The sequence below is a fragment of the Arctopsyche grandis genome, chromosome 13 (assembly GCF_051622035.1).
Source record: "Arctopsyche grandis isolate Sample6627 chromosome 13, ASM5162203v2, whole genome shotgun sequence".
Taxonomy (NCBI): Eukaryota; Metazoa; Arthropoda; class Insecta; order Trichoptera; family Hydropsychidae; genus Arctopsyche; species Arctopsyche grandis.
Genome location: NC_135367.1, coordinates 13,705,742 through 13,722,136, shown reverse-complemented (window position 1 = coordinate 13,722,136; position 16,395 = coordinate 13,705,742). Strand labels below are relative to the sequence as shown.

Below are 16,395 nucleotides of genomic sequence, written 5' to 3'. Positions count from 1 at the left end.
TTTTGAATGGCTTTTGGCGCTCTAATTTTAAATTTTAAAGTGCCTTTGGTGCATCGTGTGGCACCAAAGGCGCTTATTTGGCGCCCTCGGGCCCCGCCCGACTCAGCCCCCCCCTAAAACCGGCACTGATTATGATATAATAGTATGGCATTTGAGCTTAACTATAATAAACAAATCAATATATCTTTGCTACAGATCTATTGAAATATTTTCAATGCTAGGGGGTATTAAAAATGTTACCATTGTTATAAATGGACATTAAAGAAACTAAGTAAGACACATTAGAAATTAAGTTGATTGATACATGTACTTAAAATTAAGTCAAATTTCAAACTGTAATTTAAAAAGTTTGAAAATGTATGTACATACATACATACATACACAAAATTTTGACTGAAATTACCTTCCACTTGAATTTCCTTGATTGTTGTTGAGGAACGGAGGTGTCGAAGATGGTCCAGATTGAGGGTTCCTTGTATTGAAATTGCTCGACTGACGGGCTTTTCGTTGGCTAGGTTCGTCGTTGAAAAACAGCGTGTCGTCCATGGGATCGGGAACTCCAGGAGCACCACGTTTGCTTCTTCCTGGACCAACCGGAGGCAGACCGTACTCGGTGTATATTGTAAAATCTCCATACATACGTTTCATCAACGCTTTGTTTTCATCTATGAAATTTTCTATACGATCTCTGAAACATTATATTAATAATAATGCAGTTAAAGTAAAGTAATATTTAATACCAAATTCATACAATACAAACTTTTTAGTATATTTTTGGAAATAAATTTCGCTAATTCTTGTGTGGAACAATCATTTTCACTAACTTACATTGGATATGTGTTTCCAGCTGTCGGACAAAATAGTTGATGGTAACGTTTGACGCATGGTACTCCTCGTATGAGTTGACCACGCACCTCCAACCCCAAAGCTACTGATAAAGCGCTCCATAATATCTGAAATTATAATAAAATCATTTTTAATAAACTGTGTATGTTTTTCATCATTTTTGCAATTTAAAAATATTTACCAATTTGTATGTAGTGATTCCGAACATTTTTATTAATAATAATTATAATCACATGAATTTACTGAATCACAATCTAAATATACACAATATTTAATTAATTAAGACGATATACCGGTGATGCATAACTTTTTTTTATTTTGAGAGTGATCTAATAATGTTATCCGTAAAATTTCTAACTTAAATTGTTCTTTTATGGTTTCTTATAAAATAAACTATTTTTAATGTATATATTACACCGAATCCGTGAAATTGTCTATTACACGCATTCGGCAAGAGAATTGCCGAATGCGTGAAAAATGCAAGCACGTTGCCCAGTTCACGGATTCGGCAAATTCTTTGGCGAATGCGTGAACTGGACAGCGTGTTATACTTACATTATTCATAAATAATGCAACTTCATCTAAAACCCTTTTTATTGAATGTAGAAATATGTAAAGATTTGATGAATAGTCAAGACTTTAATTTATTAACCTAACTTGGTTCCAACAATAATTTACAATTTTTAAACTTAAAAAGGTTATACATCACCAAAATTATCTAGTTATATTAATCTATTTTTGAGAAAATCAACCAACTGGAATTTTCCAATACATAAACCCAAGAAACGATTACACTGTATGACTAATATTATATGTTAAGTATATATACATATATAATATTTTCTTTATTTATTTTATTTTTGGCATTCAATATTTGCATTCAGCACGGTCCTATAAACGCAGTGTCGCATCAATATTTACGGCGTTTTTAATTTTCACACTCGGTTGCAACGAACGCTTTGGGAAAATTTGTATTTCCGAACCGAAGACGCGTTTAGCAACACTCAGAGCGACTTTTCTATTAATCACCTGTTGACAGTTGTTATGCAATGCGGGAAAGTATCACACACATGTCACAAAATAGCACCATAGTAGCACCATTGCAGTGGAAGAAGACGACATTGTCCATCAACGAAACTGACATATGTACCTAAGTGGAAAATTTATCGCCACACGTCTCGGTAAAATTGATTAGTAAAAGAAATACCAACACAAGTTGCAATTTTTTTAATTTTATCGAATATCGTATATAGAATTTTATCAAATCGGCCTGGGAATTTTTGCAATGTTGCGCAATGGATTGCATTCAAGTGGATGTCTTATCTATTTTATGATAGTATTTTGCAGTGCTTTTAAAACTATTTGTGACAACAAGGTCGCCGATGCGACACACAGTTTGATATTCCGATTTTGGTAGACGGATGCGAGGTTTTTCCCGTACCCACTCGTTCGTGTCACTCGCGATTTTCTCAACACACCACAAAAACATCCGAAGAATTCGATTTGACCTCAACTTTTATTATTATGTACAACCTCGATATGTGGCGATCGATATATGCGCGGGAAAACTTCAAAAATTCATACTACATACATTCTGCATACAACGAGTGCATCTCGCTCTTACCCGTACAAAATTACGTGTGAGAAAAAGACAAAAAATCCAATATCGAATATGTTGAAGTTTTTAAATAAAAGATACTAAATTATTTTATGCATTTGTTTTTTTTTCATTATGCACATTTTAAAAGAGTGAAACAAAATATGTATAGATACTTATAGTTATAGTTATAATACATAGAAATATCTCGCTTTCTAGAAAAAAAATTAAACTTTGGTTATACATATGTATATTCATAGTCGGTCTCCGTGACGAGACAGAATGTTAAATTACAGAAAACGCAAATATCGGAAGGCAAAGATCGAAAATCGAAAGATCTTAAGTCGAAAGATCAAAAAAAAAATGGTGCATGGTAAACGGTACATACTCACTTAATTTGCGTGAGCAGGATACAACAGGAACAAGAGGAACAGGCTTTTCCTCCCGTATTAATGTGCGCGCGCAGAATACGGGAGGAAAAGCATGTTCCTCTTGTTCCTGTTGTATCCTGCTCGCGCAAATTAAGTGAGTATGTACCGTTTACCATGCACCATTTTTTTTTGATCTTTCGACTCAAGATCTTTCGATTTTCGATCTTTGCCTTCCGATATTTGTGTTTTCTGTAATTTAACATTCTGTCTCGTCACGTAGACCCCATTCATAGTATATGTACATATGTATAACCATAAAAAAATAATTAATGAAATATTCTATTGTTTATATTATATCACAAATTGCATGCAGGAATAATATCTACATATACGAGTGCATATAATAAATGATACATAATTATAATCATTAAGAAATATTACACTCGTATGCATTATATGTATGTATGTAAGTGGAAAATTGGTCTACTTAATTTTAAGTACGTATCACATATAAACGTCTCACTTTTCATAACCAAATAAAAAAATATCAAGCGATTAATATAATAATATAACAGCACACTCTCAATAATGAAGATGGAAGTGGATTATCCGGGACAAGTCATTTGAAAATATGTATACGTTTTGAAAATCATTAACTGGTAAATCAGTTTCAGTATTCAGTTGAGAATACTGGAACAACCACCGAAAAATTATTATTGCTTTAGTAAAATTATTCTTAAACGGGGAAGATTTAATCCCTTTCCTAGTATAATGGCGGACTTTCGAATTATTCGTTTTTTACATGGCACACAGTCCGTTTACATATAATATCGAATGTTTCAATTATAGCAAAAGCAATAACATATTTGTGCAAATTTGATCATTTGCAATATTCAAAAATTATCCAACCGAACCGATCCGAAATTGTAACAATATATTATTATTATTAGATTGAATTTGACTTCAAAGCCGGTTGCAAAATTTAATTGCACATTATGTTTGCGATGATATAATACTTTCACAATATATGTATTTGAACGGTCACTGATTTATTTTCGATTCAACACGTTTTCGCGCACTTTTCGATGCTCGATAGGGGGTAAATCACTCAAGGGGTAAAAATTACAAAGACGAACACGTCCAAACGAAGACGAGGTGTATAGTCGAATGAGCCAAGACTTCTTCGGAGGGGAATACCACTTCGCCACCGTCGGTTTTGACTGCAAACCGAACGTCGAGCCGTGCAGAGGTGTTGGATGAGGTCGCCGTGGCCAAGGAGCCTTCTTTAGACCCACATACATACGTACGAACTCGTGTTTATTCATTTGTATAAATTTATGTATTGGATAGATATGTATACGTATATAATTTTTTTGCAATAATTTATCGCTCAAGATCGGCCCGTAAAAGATGTAGTACACAGGTACATATTAACCCTATAAGGATAACTGGTTCAGATTTAACCGCTCGTTGCTGTCCTAATATGTACACACCACTTTAGATATTATACCATTATGTGGATTAATATGTCGTGACGAATTGGGATTACAATATATTACGAGATGACCACTGTGAATATTTTCAGTCAATTATTTGTGAATTTGTTCTAAATGTTCTAAATACTTACGAACACACAATTTATTTTCACATTTGTGTATTGTCAGTGAGAAGCAACATAACATGAACACACTAGTTTGTTCATACCCGAACTTATCTGGCCAGTTTGTTCATATATGTATGTACAAACTATTAGGTATAAGTTTAAGTAATCTCAATCGTTTATCCCATCCTCTATGTCAGAGCATCGTTACCTTTGAATATTCGCGGCACACATTGTTTACGACTCGTAGAGTTTGTCAGCTACGTACATACATATGTACTTCATCGACAGTTGCTAGTTATTCCGTATATGCATAGGGACAAAACACTAACTAAAATCGGTTTTCTCCCTCACACGCGATCTCACTCGCACGCATTAGGCCGAAGTGCTGTTCGGAGAACACATATTACCGCGGTGCACAGGTTACGATGCTCTGCTCTATGTATATGTATGTACATATATACTTACCCTGGGTTGCAATATTTTTAATATTAGCGGGAACGGGAATTATAGCAACGTTGTAATGTGGTCTCCATAGGATTTCCCTTTTAAATACTTGGCGTTTTGACAGCTCAAAAGTGTCATGCGACACCTTATGAGTTCATTTGAAGACGGCTTTTGACTGTCAGCATTAAAACCAATAGTTCGTTTATGAATAAACTAGTATGTTCATGAACGAACCGGAGAGAATATTGGGACTCTAACATATGTATATTATATGTAGAGAAATGTCTAATAACAAGAAAAAATATTCTACTTGGTTCCATTTCCAAGTGAAAATATTCAGAAACTGACAGACAGAGTGGTACGCGGCACATTTTTTTGAATAAATTTTGCACATGCAAAAATATGGTTACACACCAAATCTATGTCATCGTGATCGTTGACAAAATTCACCCCCTTCGAGTGTTTTCAGTGCTATTTTATCATTGTGTTGACCGTAAGTTTGACAGTGATGCAAATAACGGTGATTCCCGTATTTGAAGAAATGTAGGAGAAACTCGTTGAAACAATAAGATCTTACGAATTAACAATGGCATGAAGTTACGCCCAATCACAGCTGGAAACCACGAGGACGTCCCTTTTTAAGCTTTTCAGTGTGTTCTTACCATTAGGGTGCAGACACAGATAGTGGTACGCGGCATGTGTTGTTTCTTTAGTTATATTTGCACACGTAAAGCTATCTAGTCCTAGCACACCTGGTCTATGCTATGGCCATCCATAGCAAAACTCACCCCCTGGAGTGTTTTCGGAGATATTTTATCTTTGTATTGACATAGGTTTGACAGTGATTGATAACGATGATTCCTATTGACAATGACATGAGACACGTCCATTCACAGCTGAAGCCAACCTAGGCATGCCGTGCCGTACGATTCTGTGTGTCTGCGCTTATTAGTATGTACATATTTTTTTTATTTTCTATATAATATGAATACAAGTGAAATTTTGTTTGTGTGCCTGTTTGCCATTTATGCAAATCTAATTTTAAAATGAATATCACGATGCATTGTATACTATCTCACGGTAAACTTAGACAAGATTTGAAGCCCCTGAATTTCGTACAACAATAAATTTAGTTAAAATTGTTCTGGCTATGGATAATAATAGCGTAATTGAACACACACATTACGCTGATTACACACTGCACGCGACTAGACGTACGAAATTAAGCAATTTACACAAAATCAAGTTTCTTGCACACTCGTTTGCCATATGATATCGTAAATAAAACAGTAAACTAATAATGGCGAACGATCAATATCGATTAAAAGTTGAATTTTCAGCAAACCACATATTACATATTATATATTAAGCATCATGAGTAGGACGTAATGTTTATTTTGACTCAACAGGAGACGGAAGTTTGGTCGCTTGCACGCGTCATCGAGCGAAATCATCGCAACTTTGAAGATGAGTTTAGTAATCATTGTATTGTAAATTCGAACCAATCTGTCGGATTAATCGGTCACTGCCAACTTTTTTGCCATGTGCAAAAAGTGTGCAGTCGGTTCCAGAAGACTAACGAACCGATTGCGGTTAGTTCATAAGCTGATTATGATAACGATGACGCTAGGTGACGACCCACCAGGTCCGGCTTTTAATATCCTAGAAAATATTAAAGACATTAAAAATGACATAAGCGTGTTGTTAATCAAAATAAAATAAAAAATTGAAAATGCGTGGGGAGAATGTAATTATTTAATATGGCGTGTGAGGTGTTTTTTTTTGTAATTTGGTGACGGAAATCCTAATTAACAAAATTAAATGTTTTTTGAAGTAATAAAATATGATTGATATAGAGTTTGGTTTAAAGTTAAGTAATATTTATAGCATTATAGGCTATTGGACATTATTTTTCATTAAAAGAAACGAAACATTGTAAGAAAAAATGTATCATCAATAGATATATTAAACACGGGTGACCGTGAAAAAGTCGAAAATATTCGTTTATCATGCATACATATGAAAAACGGTTAGTATACATATATATCAGTGGCGTGCGGTAAAACTTTAATTTTCGCGAGCAGGATACAACAAAAACAAGAGGAACAGACTTTTCCTCCCGTATCCTGCGCGCGCACATTAAACAAGGCTGTATGACAAAAAGAGAGATAATTTCACCGCACGCCAGTCATATATATTATATATACATACTACCGTTTACCATGCACCCTTTTTTTGATCTTTCGACTTAAGATCTTTCGATTTTCGATCTTTGCCTTCCGATATTTGCTTTTTCGACCTTTTCACATTCGGTGCCGTGAGGTAGACCCATTAAACACACCATTTGAAGATAATAAATATATGGAAATATTCGTTTTATTAATATTTGGTATTAAAAAAGTTTGAGAAACTGAGGTAATGAATTTCTATAACTATCACCCAAGAAAATTTTAAAATTAACTATAGATTATAATTATTTAAAACAAGATAAAACGTATGACATATTGATGGGTTCAGAAATTCGTTGAACCGGTTAGCATTTTAGCGAACCGGTTATCCGTAGCTGAACTGGTCCTATACATTTATAAAGCAATCAGAAACGTTCTACTTCCTGAAAATCTCACTGCAATATACATACAACCAGTACCATACCAAATCCATACATATTGTACAATATGTATATCGGTTTGTAAGACATGCATAATCTTGTTTGTGCAAACACGCAAATTATTACCTCATGCATGCTTTCAAAATCCGAAAATTGTATTTTTAATGAATAAAGACAAATATAAAAATAAATGGATCAACAAAAAATCTGTTTATCTTCGTCTTGTATATGCCGTGTGTGCCGAATTGTTGAACTTCGTTCCTAGCGTATGTTTGATGATGCAGTGCAATCAGGTTTGAAGACGACGACGACGACGACGACGATGACGTTGACTACGTCACCGATGAACTAGTGTGACTCATTGTCAGTGTTGTGTTTGTTGGTTGCGTCATCGAAGTCAATGAGGATTTCGGCTAGGAGATGGCGCCGGCCGACGGGAAGTTTTTTTTGTTGCAAATTTTTAACAATAAATGTCGCGGCAAAATTAGTCCGTCTGCCGTAAAGGTTAATAGATGTTAATGATGTCAACGATCGGATGAATGGTAGGTACATATACGTAGGATTTTGTGACATGTAGAATCAGAGGGATGGTGGAAAGATTGTGAAATGATTTGAAAGGTAAAGGGAACATTATTGAATACTTGTTCAGATAGTGAGATTATTATAAAAGTAATGAGAAAATAGTGGGGAACCATTTAAGAATATGGGAATCACACGTATGACGCTTATGAATTGTTGAAATTACTTAGGATCAAGATAGGAAGATCATTGTAGGGCAAAGAATTCTTGAAAAAAAAATAATAGATAGATTTTGCTCTCTTCTCCTGTGACATGTACCAATTTGATAGCCTCGTCACCTGTTGCAAGGGTCATCAATAGATTCATGTATAATATATTAGCCGTCGGGGCAATTGCAAATAACAATAGACCGACCCATCAGTGTTCAAAGCAAGAAAGCAAAATAAATTAGAAAATCTAAGAAATTAGCAATAGTAAACTGATCCCTAGTCTAGTCATCAAGTTTTTCAACTAGATTTATGTTCGGATTGGATTTATTTAATATAAAATAAGCTGTTGAATTATTGTTTAATTTGATTGATGTAATTGTGTTCTAATATTGAATTTGTTTTTATACACATGTAAATATATTGATTTATTTGTTTCATATTTTATCACTATTTCTTATCTTATTTATTTTTGCATCCATATTTATTCTTGTATCCTTTTATTTACTTTATCTATATATAGAGCTGCCAGATTTATTGGTATCCAAACCGGGACATTTTAACTGTATTCCCCCCCCAGGCAAAGATATTACAAGAATAATAAAAAACTTTGTAAAAAGCGTAAACTTAACAAGTTACATACATTTAAGATCCTTCCTTTTATAAACTAGTTTCTCCTTTCTTATTTTTAGGTTTATTTGGTTATTTTAATATTAAATGAAATTAATTACATATTGTCAAAGAATATTGAAAAGAAATTTGATTTTATCAATCTCGCTTTTTTTTCTTTTTTAATCATGGATTGAGGTTTTGAGGTTTGTGCATTTTTTCATGAAATTGAGGTTTGTGCATTTTTCTAGCAGTTTAATAACTGCGGGGGTCGGTATTTCTGAACAATGAAAGGTCAATAAGCTGCTATCGAAAACCGAGACATTTGGCTGTCCCGAAAGACGCCGGGACTAGAGGCTTGAAACCGGGACAAACTGGCAGCTCTACCTATGTATGTACATAATAACAATAGATGAAGTTATTTGATCATGCGAAAATTTGAACTCGATATTTTGAATGATTTGAACTCAGAACCGAAAACTGATCTCATTTTTTTACTGACGATTTGGAGCAATTCTGTAATGTCACCATTGCAAAATTGTAAAAAAATAAAATAAATAAATAGTGGAATCATTCAGAACTTAATGTTGTGAAAGTAAAATATGAGAGAGGCCAGAAGGAAGATTTTGAATAGACGAGAGAAACATGTAATAGTAAAATAATGGAATCATTTATTAAAACAGTGGGAAGATTGAAAATATATAATATACAATATGTAGATAGAAACATTTTATGTGATATTTCAAACTGAATGAGTGGACAAAAGTATGTATTATCAATATTTTTGTGATTTGTGTATTAGAAAATGACTACTAAAATCAGAATTATAATGAAAACTGATGGGAAAATGCGGATTGATACTCGTAAATTAGATTCTGCTCGAAATATTTATTTGAAATCAGACTGCGAAACTGATTACAGTATTCGAAATAAGTCTTGTAATCTACTTTAAATCACATATGTATTATAAAGCATTTAATAAAAACGGATATGTAATTATGTATGTCTACACTATATAGTTATTGCCACCTATATGATAAAAGTAAAACTAAATAAAAAAAATAGTTTAAATTTTCGCCCACAGGTTTGCAATAACATTTTATTGAAAATAAATATTAAAAGCGAAAGTGAAAACTGTTTTTCGCGTACGCAAAATATTCTCAGGCGTCGTTAACACTTTCCCGTCCGTTCTGTTCGCAAACAGACAATAAATACAAACACGATGAACATAAATTACAGTCGGTATAGCGTTTCGAATACATATTTTGACCGACCTTCACCGTACACGAAAATATATTATAAACGGTGATTTAATCGAGTCGAAATTTCTCAATGTTGCAAACGGTGAAATAATTATTACAAAAATTTTATCGTCGCAAAAAGTGCACAAACACACATCCAACTATGACTTCATACCAAAACAATTTTAATAATGAACACGCATTTGACGATGATGGGCAATTTAGATTGAACAATATCAACAACAAAAAAATAAGCAATTTTCGAATATATGTAATAAACAAACAGCACACGCTCGACGATGAAATTTTCGAATGGATACGACCCGCCGGTTTATAATCCCTGGATAACGGGTCGACTTTGACCTTTGCGTAACAATATAAGACCAGTCAGTCAGGATAATGTCAGAGCGCCAAACTAGAATGTCGATGGCGCCCACATGGAGGTCTCGAGTTCAAATCCCCGATTGTTTATTCCTCCGTCTATTCATTTATTAATTCTTATTTTTATTACTACCACCAAAGCCTCAGTGGTCGAATTAATAAAACTGTGAAAGGTCGACGCGTCATCATATATTTGGATCGCGCGGCATTTGATATAATAATATACCGCGAGCGTGACAAGTGTCATTGGTCTTGTTTTGACGCACCTTGACTCTGCAAATTTAATATATTAGATGTTTTTCAGCTAAATTTGACATCGAAACGTATCAAAATTTATTCAAATTGTCGACTGTTTTTATGTGAAACGTCATCGGCTTAGAAAGAAATCGGATTACGGAAGTAAATATGTATGTAAATACCCTTTGAAATATCGTAGACTCTGTCTATGTAAACATGATAAGGTAGATCAAGGATTTCAGTATTTTTGTTTATATATTACTTAACAGACACAGCTCAGCAGGGAAAGTAAGAACGTGGGATTAAAAATTAACGTAGATAAGATCAAACTGATGTTCAATAGTTATTGCATGACTGATAGTATTTCATCAGATGATAAAACAGTAAAAGTAATTATATTTAGGATAAATAATAAACATGTCCCATAGTAAACAAGAGGAAAAAAAGAGACCACAAAATTAGGATGAAGTGCATTTGGGCGAATGAACGTCGTTTTTAGATGAAAGCCGCTATTAAATATATTTTTGAGCTCTATTTCCTATTATGCTGTATTTTAACATTAAAATAAGATAATATTATAATCATCAATAAAATAAAGTAAAACAAATAAAATTTTAAAATAGAAAATCAGTAGGACAGTAGATCAGTAGTTATTAAAATATATGTATATATAAGACTAGCTGAACACCGGCATGCGTTGCAATGCCACAATAACGCATGCAATTCCCGTTCCCGTTCTTCTTCCCGTTCCAATTTGTCGGAAAAACGCAGGTAGCGAACACATTATTGCGTTGCAATGACACTCATTCCCGTTTTTCCCGTTTCCGTTCCCGTTTTTTCCCGTTTTTTTTCACAGTAATCTTCCCGGACATGCACACAACAAATCCTGAAAGTTTCATCGTAATGGGTTCAGTGGTTTAGCAGCCTATTCGAGACACACACACACACATACATTCATTTTTATATATATAATATGTAGATGAATTGTGACCATAATTTAGTAATAATAAAAAGCATTTAAAAATCAAAAATCAAATGAAAAACTCCACTTTTGCCTGAAGAAAGAGAGATACGGAATACGCGGGTGAAAAGTAAGACAAGGGTAGTAGATATAGTGGAGAGAGTGAAAAGATTGAAATGGCAATGAGTGGGTCACGTAGATAGAAGTTTGGATGAAAGGTGGATAAAATAAGTCATGCAATGGTACCCGAGAGAATGTAAAAGGGTAAAAGAAAGGCCGCAAGGAAGATGGGTGGAGGAATAAAAAAAAACTGGGGTTAAATGGTTGAGAGTTGCCCAAAAGACACGAGTGGAAGCGTGTTGGAGAGGACTTCATCAATGACTGTAAATGATAATGATACTTAAGTATAATATAATATATATATATATATATATATATATATATATATATATATATATATATATATATATATATATATATATATATATATATATATATATATATATATATATATATATATATGTAGGTATGTATAATATTGAATGATTAATAATTTTTAATAAATAAAAAAGCAAATGCGTTGCTGCCAATTTGGCTGTGTTCCGGCCTATAAGTTAAATAACTTTAATAACTGCGATAAACTTGAAAAGGTCAATATATATGTATTATATATATATATAGGTATATAACATGAAATACTTGAATGATTATATTTTAGCATCCATGTTTTACATTTTATGTGTCAAAACTTAGAGTGGATTAACTTGTATGAATTTAATGATAATCATACACACAAATAGAGAGCAAATAAAAATAAAACACTTTTAAAATTATATTGGCACTTCAGATAAGACACTGCCTTATATGTATTAATTTATCGTTTCCGTTTGGAGCCGAAGTTTATTATTCGTTGGGTTAACGAATAAAATAAAAATAAAAATAAAAAGATCACTACATAGTTTGTTTTGTTTTTTAGTGCGTGTGTTGTGATTTACAATTTGCTTCTTTGTATGAGTAAACAAATCAAGTTGAATTGACTCGCCTGTTTACAGATTCTCCATCATTATCAACCGGTTAACCGGCAGACTCCATTGTCCGAGTTAATTGACGTACAATTTACGCCAATCTTGGTCACGTAGGTCAAACGCAATAGCTATGAAGTAACCGGCCGAGATAACTAATGCATAGCGGACAATTTCTGCTCGATCTCTTCTTCTTTGTCTAAAGGCCATTATGTCAGTGGAAGTGTTGATCTTTAGGTCAAATAGGCATCGAACATAAATTCAACTTATGCAAACTTGTGAATTGAGGATGCAATTAACATACTATGCCAGTTTTCTTCAGAGGCGGATTGGTCCACCAGGAGGACGAGAATTTTCTAATGAGCCGTTAAAGAGAAAGATCGATGTATGCTTATGATCAAATTGGTCGCTCTTCTAGCAGTTTCTTCTTCTTTTTGTTTGGCCATAAATATTTTCGCTTGCATCTTTCAAAGTATTAGTGGTTGCATTGATTGTGTTTAATTGTAAAATGCTGCGATCGTTGTGAAATGAAAATGCATTATACATACAATTTTTTTTTAATAAGGACATATCGATTATGTGGAGTAAAATCTGGCGGCCGAGGAGAACGCCAAGGCAAACTGAGCGGAGGAGACACGAGGAAGCAACGACAGCAATAATAACGGAAGGTTAATTGCAAGTTATTTCACGTACACAAGGACATTTTTGACGCTTTCTTCTACGAAAATAACAAACGATTGCGTCAATTTCAATCAAATCCGTCATAAGCATCAAGCTCAATATAATATGAAGCAGATTTTTGATCCTAATAGGTCTAGGAAGAGTTGGAGAGGATTTAGAAGTTCGAGAGTGAAAGTGACCGTTGGTTAGTTTCGTCTGCGCGCTTCTTTTATTTATGTGCGTAGTAAAAACACCACACTGGAAACCAGTTTATCGCCGATTTGGATACCGTTACTGAAATAATTGAAGTCGACTGGTAACGATCTGCTAAATGTTAGGAGCTCGCGTGAGATCAGCGACGACGACGTCGTAATTCAACCCAAATTTATCTAATATGTATTGGATTTGTATCTCGTGTAAAGGTCGAGGTTTCCTAGCACGTTGAAAAAGGAACAACAAAAAAATGTGGACATTCTTCGTAAGCGTTTGTGTAAGAGTACTTCTATCGGGCACAACCTTGACAGAAGCGCAACATCTTCCACAAGAAAGACATACGAGTGTGCAATTATTGGGAAATCGAGCGGAAATGTACCGCAAGAAGGCCATATATATGTACGCCCACTCGATAAAAGTGAGAGTCTTCTAGAAGAAGAACTGTCAGAACACTTAGCGTATGCATACTTGCAAGGTGTAGCAAATAAGCAATAATTATTTTCGGCTCTCTTGGAGTCCAGCACTTAAGTATATCTATAGATAAGCTATACATCAGCACACAGAGAGAATTTCAATATTATTTAAAATGCTTATAATGTATAGTTTTATAATATAAAACATATATTTTAATTTGATTTAATATTATATATAAGCCTGCAGTATGGCTCGGTGGTTGTGTTTATGTTTAGCACTGATAGGTTATCGGGTTCGATCCCGTGTTAATCTTTAATGCTGCTGGCAGGGCCACCGAGAGGATTTCCGGCTCTGGAAAAATAATTCCATGCCCTATGACAAACCAAAAAAAATCTTATACATATATTTTTAATATTCGAAAAATCTATCAGAACTATTAGAAAAATACCTATATGTTAAATGCTATTTTTTGCAATAATCGAATAAGAAAGTATGATATAACAGGTACGATTTCACATGCACACAAAGAATATGCGGATCAATTATAAACATTTAGCATTAAAGAAAATTTTAAAAGTATTTTATGTAAAATAATATAAAATATCAATATCGATCAGTCGAACGTCCCAATAGGGGGCCCCCAAGTAGTCCGGGCCCTGGAACTTTAACCCCAGCTCCCCTCCCTTCTCGGCAGCCTTGGCTGCTGGTCAGACTTGGATATTTGTGACTCCAAGTCGATCGTTTCCTTTCAGAGTTTGCCTCCTTAATATGATTTCATTGTTGAAACGGTTCCTCCATCAAAACTATCCTACCCGCTATGTCGCAAATATCTGAATTTGATTTATGTACAATATGTAAAAAAAATTGTACAAGTCTAAATCCATAGATGTCTTTATGGATTAAATTCTTGTTCTTCAACCTATAGAAATACAGCGATTTATGTAATAAAAAATGCTGCAATGTTTGTTATTAATTGTCTAGGAAAACGCATTGGGGTTTACCTGTAAGGCCTTCCTGGTATATATATATATATACATATGTATATCTATGTAAAAATAAAATAAAATAATAATTTTAAAAACTTTTCAGTCCAATGAAAAGAAAAGAAAAATATTACTTTCAACTGTATCACATCATCCGCGACACTTTGCACCAATTCATAAACGTTTCAAGGCACAAAATGCATCGAGCGAGTTTCTTTTTGATCCATATCTCAGCGCTTGCACAACCACTGCATGCACAGCTGCTGCGGCCGTAGGTCCTTTGTGAGGTCTGATTCGTGAATCGTTAGTTTTGTAACGAGTCGTATGTAAGAGTACGTACTTACGTATTGCCACGAGACACTTGGCCGTTTACCAGATACGATCGAGTGAGGAATAAACGTACCCGAGAAACTACACTTTAACACTTATCCTCCGAGAAAAGGTGCATCCCACGCGACTATTGCTCTCGATTCGGGTCGGATGTGTGCTGCACCACCGCACCGTGAGAGATGACTTGCTCAACATTTGGACCGACCGATCAAGTGGGTAAAATTTGCACGATGCGATCTGCAGGACGTTTTGTAAATCTTAAACTTCGTGTTTCATTCGTAGGCGTAGAGAAATTACTGCCTATTGTATTTCGGACGTTTACATTTCTATTTATCGATTCTCGGTTGTGTGACCAATCGGTTTAGTGGGTGGTCGGTCGTCAAATTCAGAATGCTCTCCTGCTAACGAGAAATTTAATCTATGCAGTATTTATTATTAAAACTAAATGTAATTGAATATAACTTTTTGGTGTATTGAATTTAAATTTTATATCTACATATATGTTTAAGTTTACTACCAAGTTATATATAAAATTTGGTGAACACCCGTCAACCGGAAGTAGCAGTTTACTCTTGTTCGATTTTTCTTTTATATATTTATTTTTTTCGACCCTTTAAATATGTGTGATCTTCACGAGAAAATTCACGTATAATCCTTGTATCAATGTGATGAAAATAAAAAAAAAACATTAAATTTAATAAATCGGAAGTCGGATTTTTTCCACTTTGAAAAGTCAAAAAAATTGTGAAGACACGATTTTTTCCACACCCCTGAACGTATCAAGCTGAAAATTTATATTTGTATTTTTTATATACTAATTTAGAGTTGATATGGTTTTGGTCAGAATTTGTAAGTAATTTTTTTTAAAACAGTATTTCATTATTTTATTTTGACATTTTAAATTATTTTTATTTTATTGGTGTATAATAAATATAGTGATTTTAAGTAATAAAAAAAATTGAACATAATCCGATAACCGGAAGTAGAACTTTTGTCTTGTGTAAGTTTCTCTACATTTGTGCTCAATTTGTATTGAAAATGCTCTCATAGCCAGTATGTGTAAACGTGTATGTATGTTTCATTATCGAATTTTGTTGTTTATACTTTTTATATTCTTCGAATACATTGAAGAGGAGACTTATGAGACGCT

At 33.8% G+C, this 16,395-nt stretch overlaps 1 protein-coding gene across 1 annotated transcript in view; it reads right to left on the bottom strand.

The window, feature by feature from the left end:
* spz3 (Spaetzle domain-containing protein 3) overlaps positions 1 to 16,395 on the bottom strand; it is a 56,404-nt gene that overhangs the window by 2,653 nt on the left and 37,356 nt on the right. The window contains exons 4-5 of the mRNA XM_077444370.1: positions 829 to 953; positions 404 to 688 (exon numbers count right to left, since the gene is read on the bottom strand). Coding sequence (XP_077300496.1) covers positions 404 to 688; positions 829 to 953 — 410 coding nt within the window. The remainder of the gene's footprint in view (positions 1 to 403; positions 689 to 828; positions 954 to 16,395) is intronic.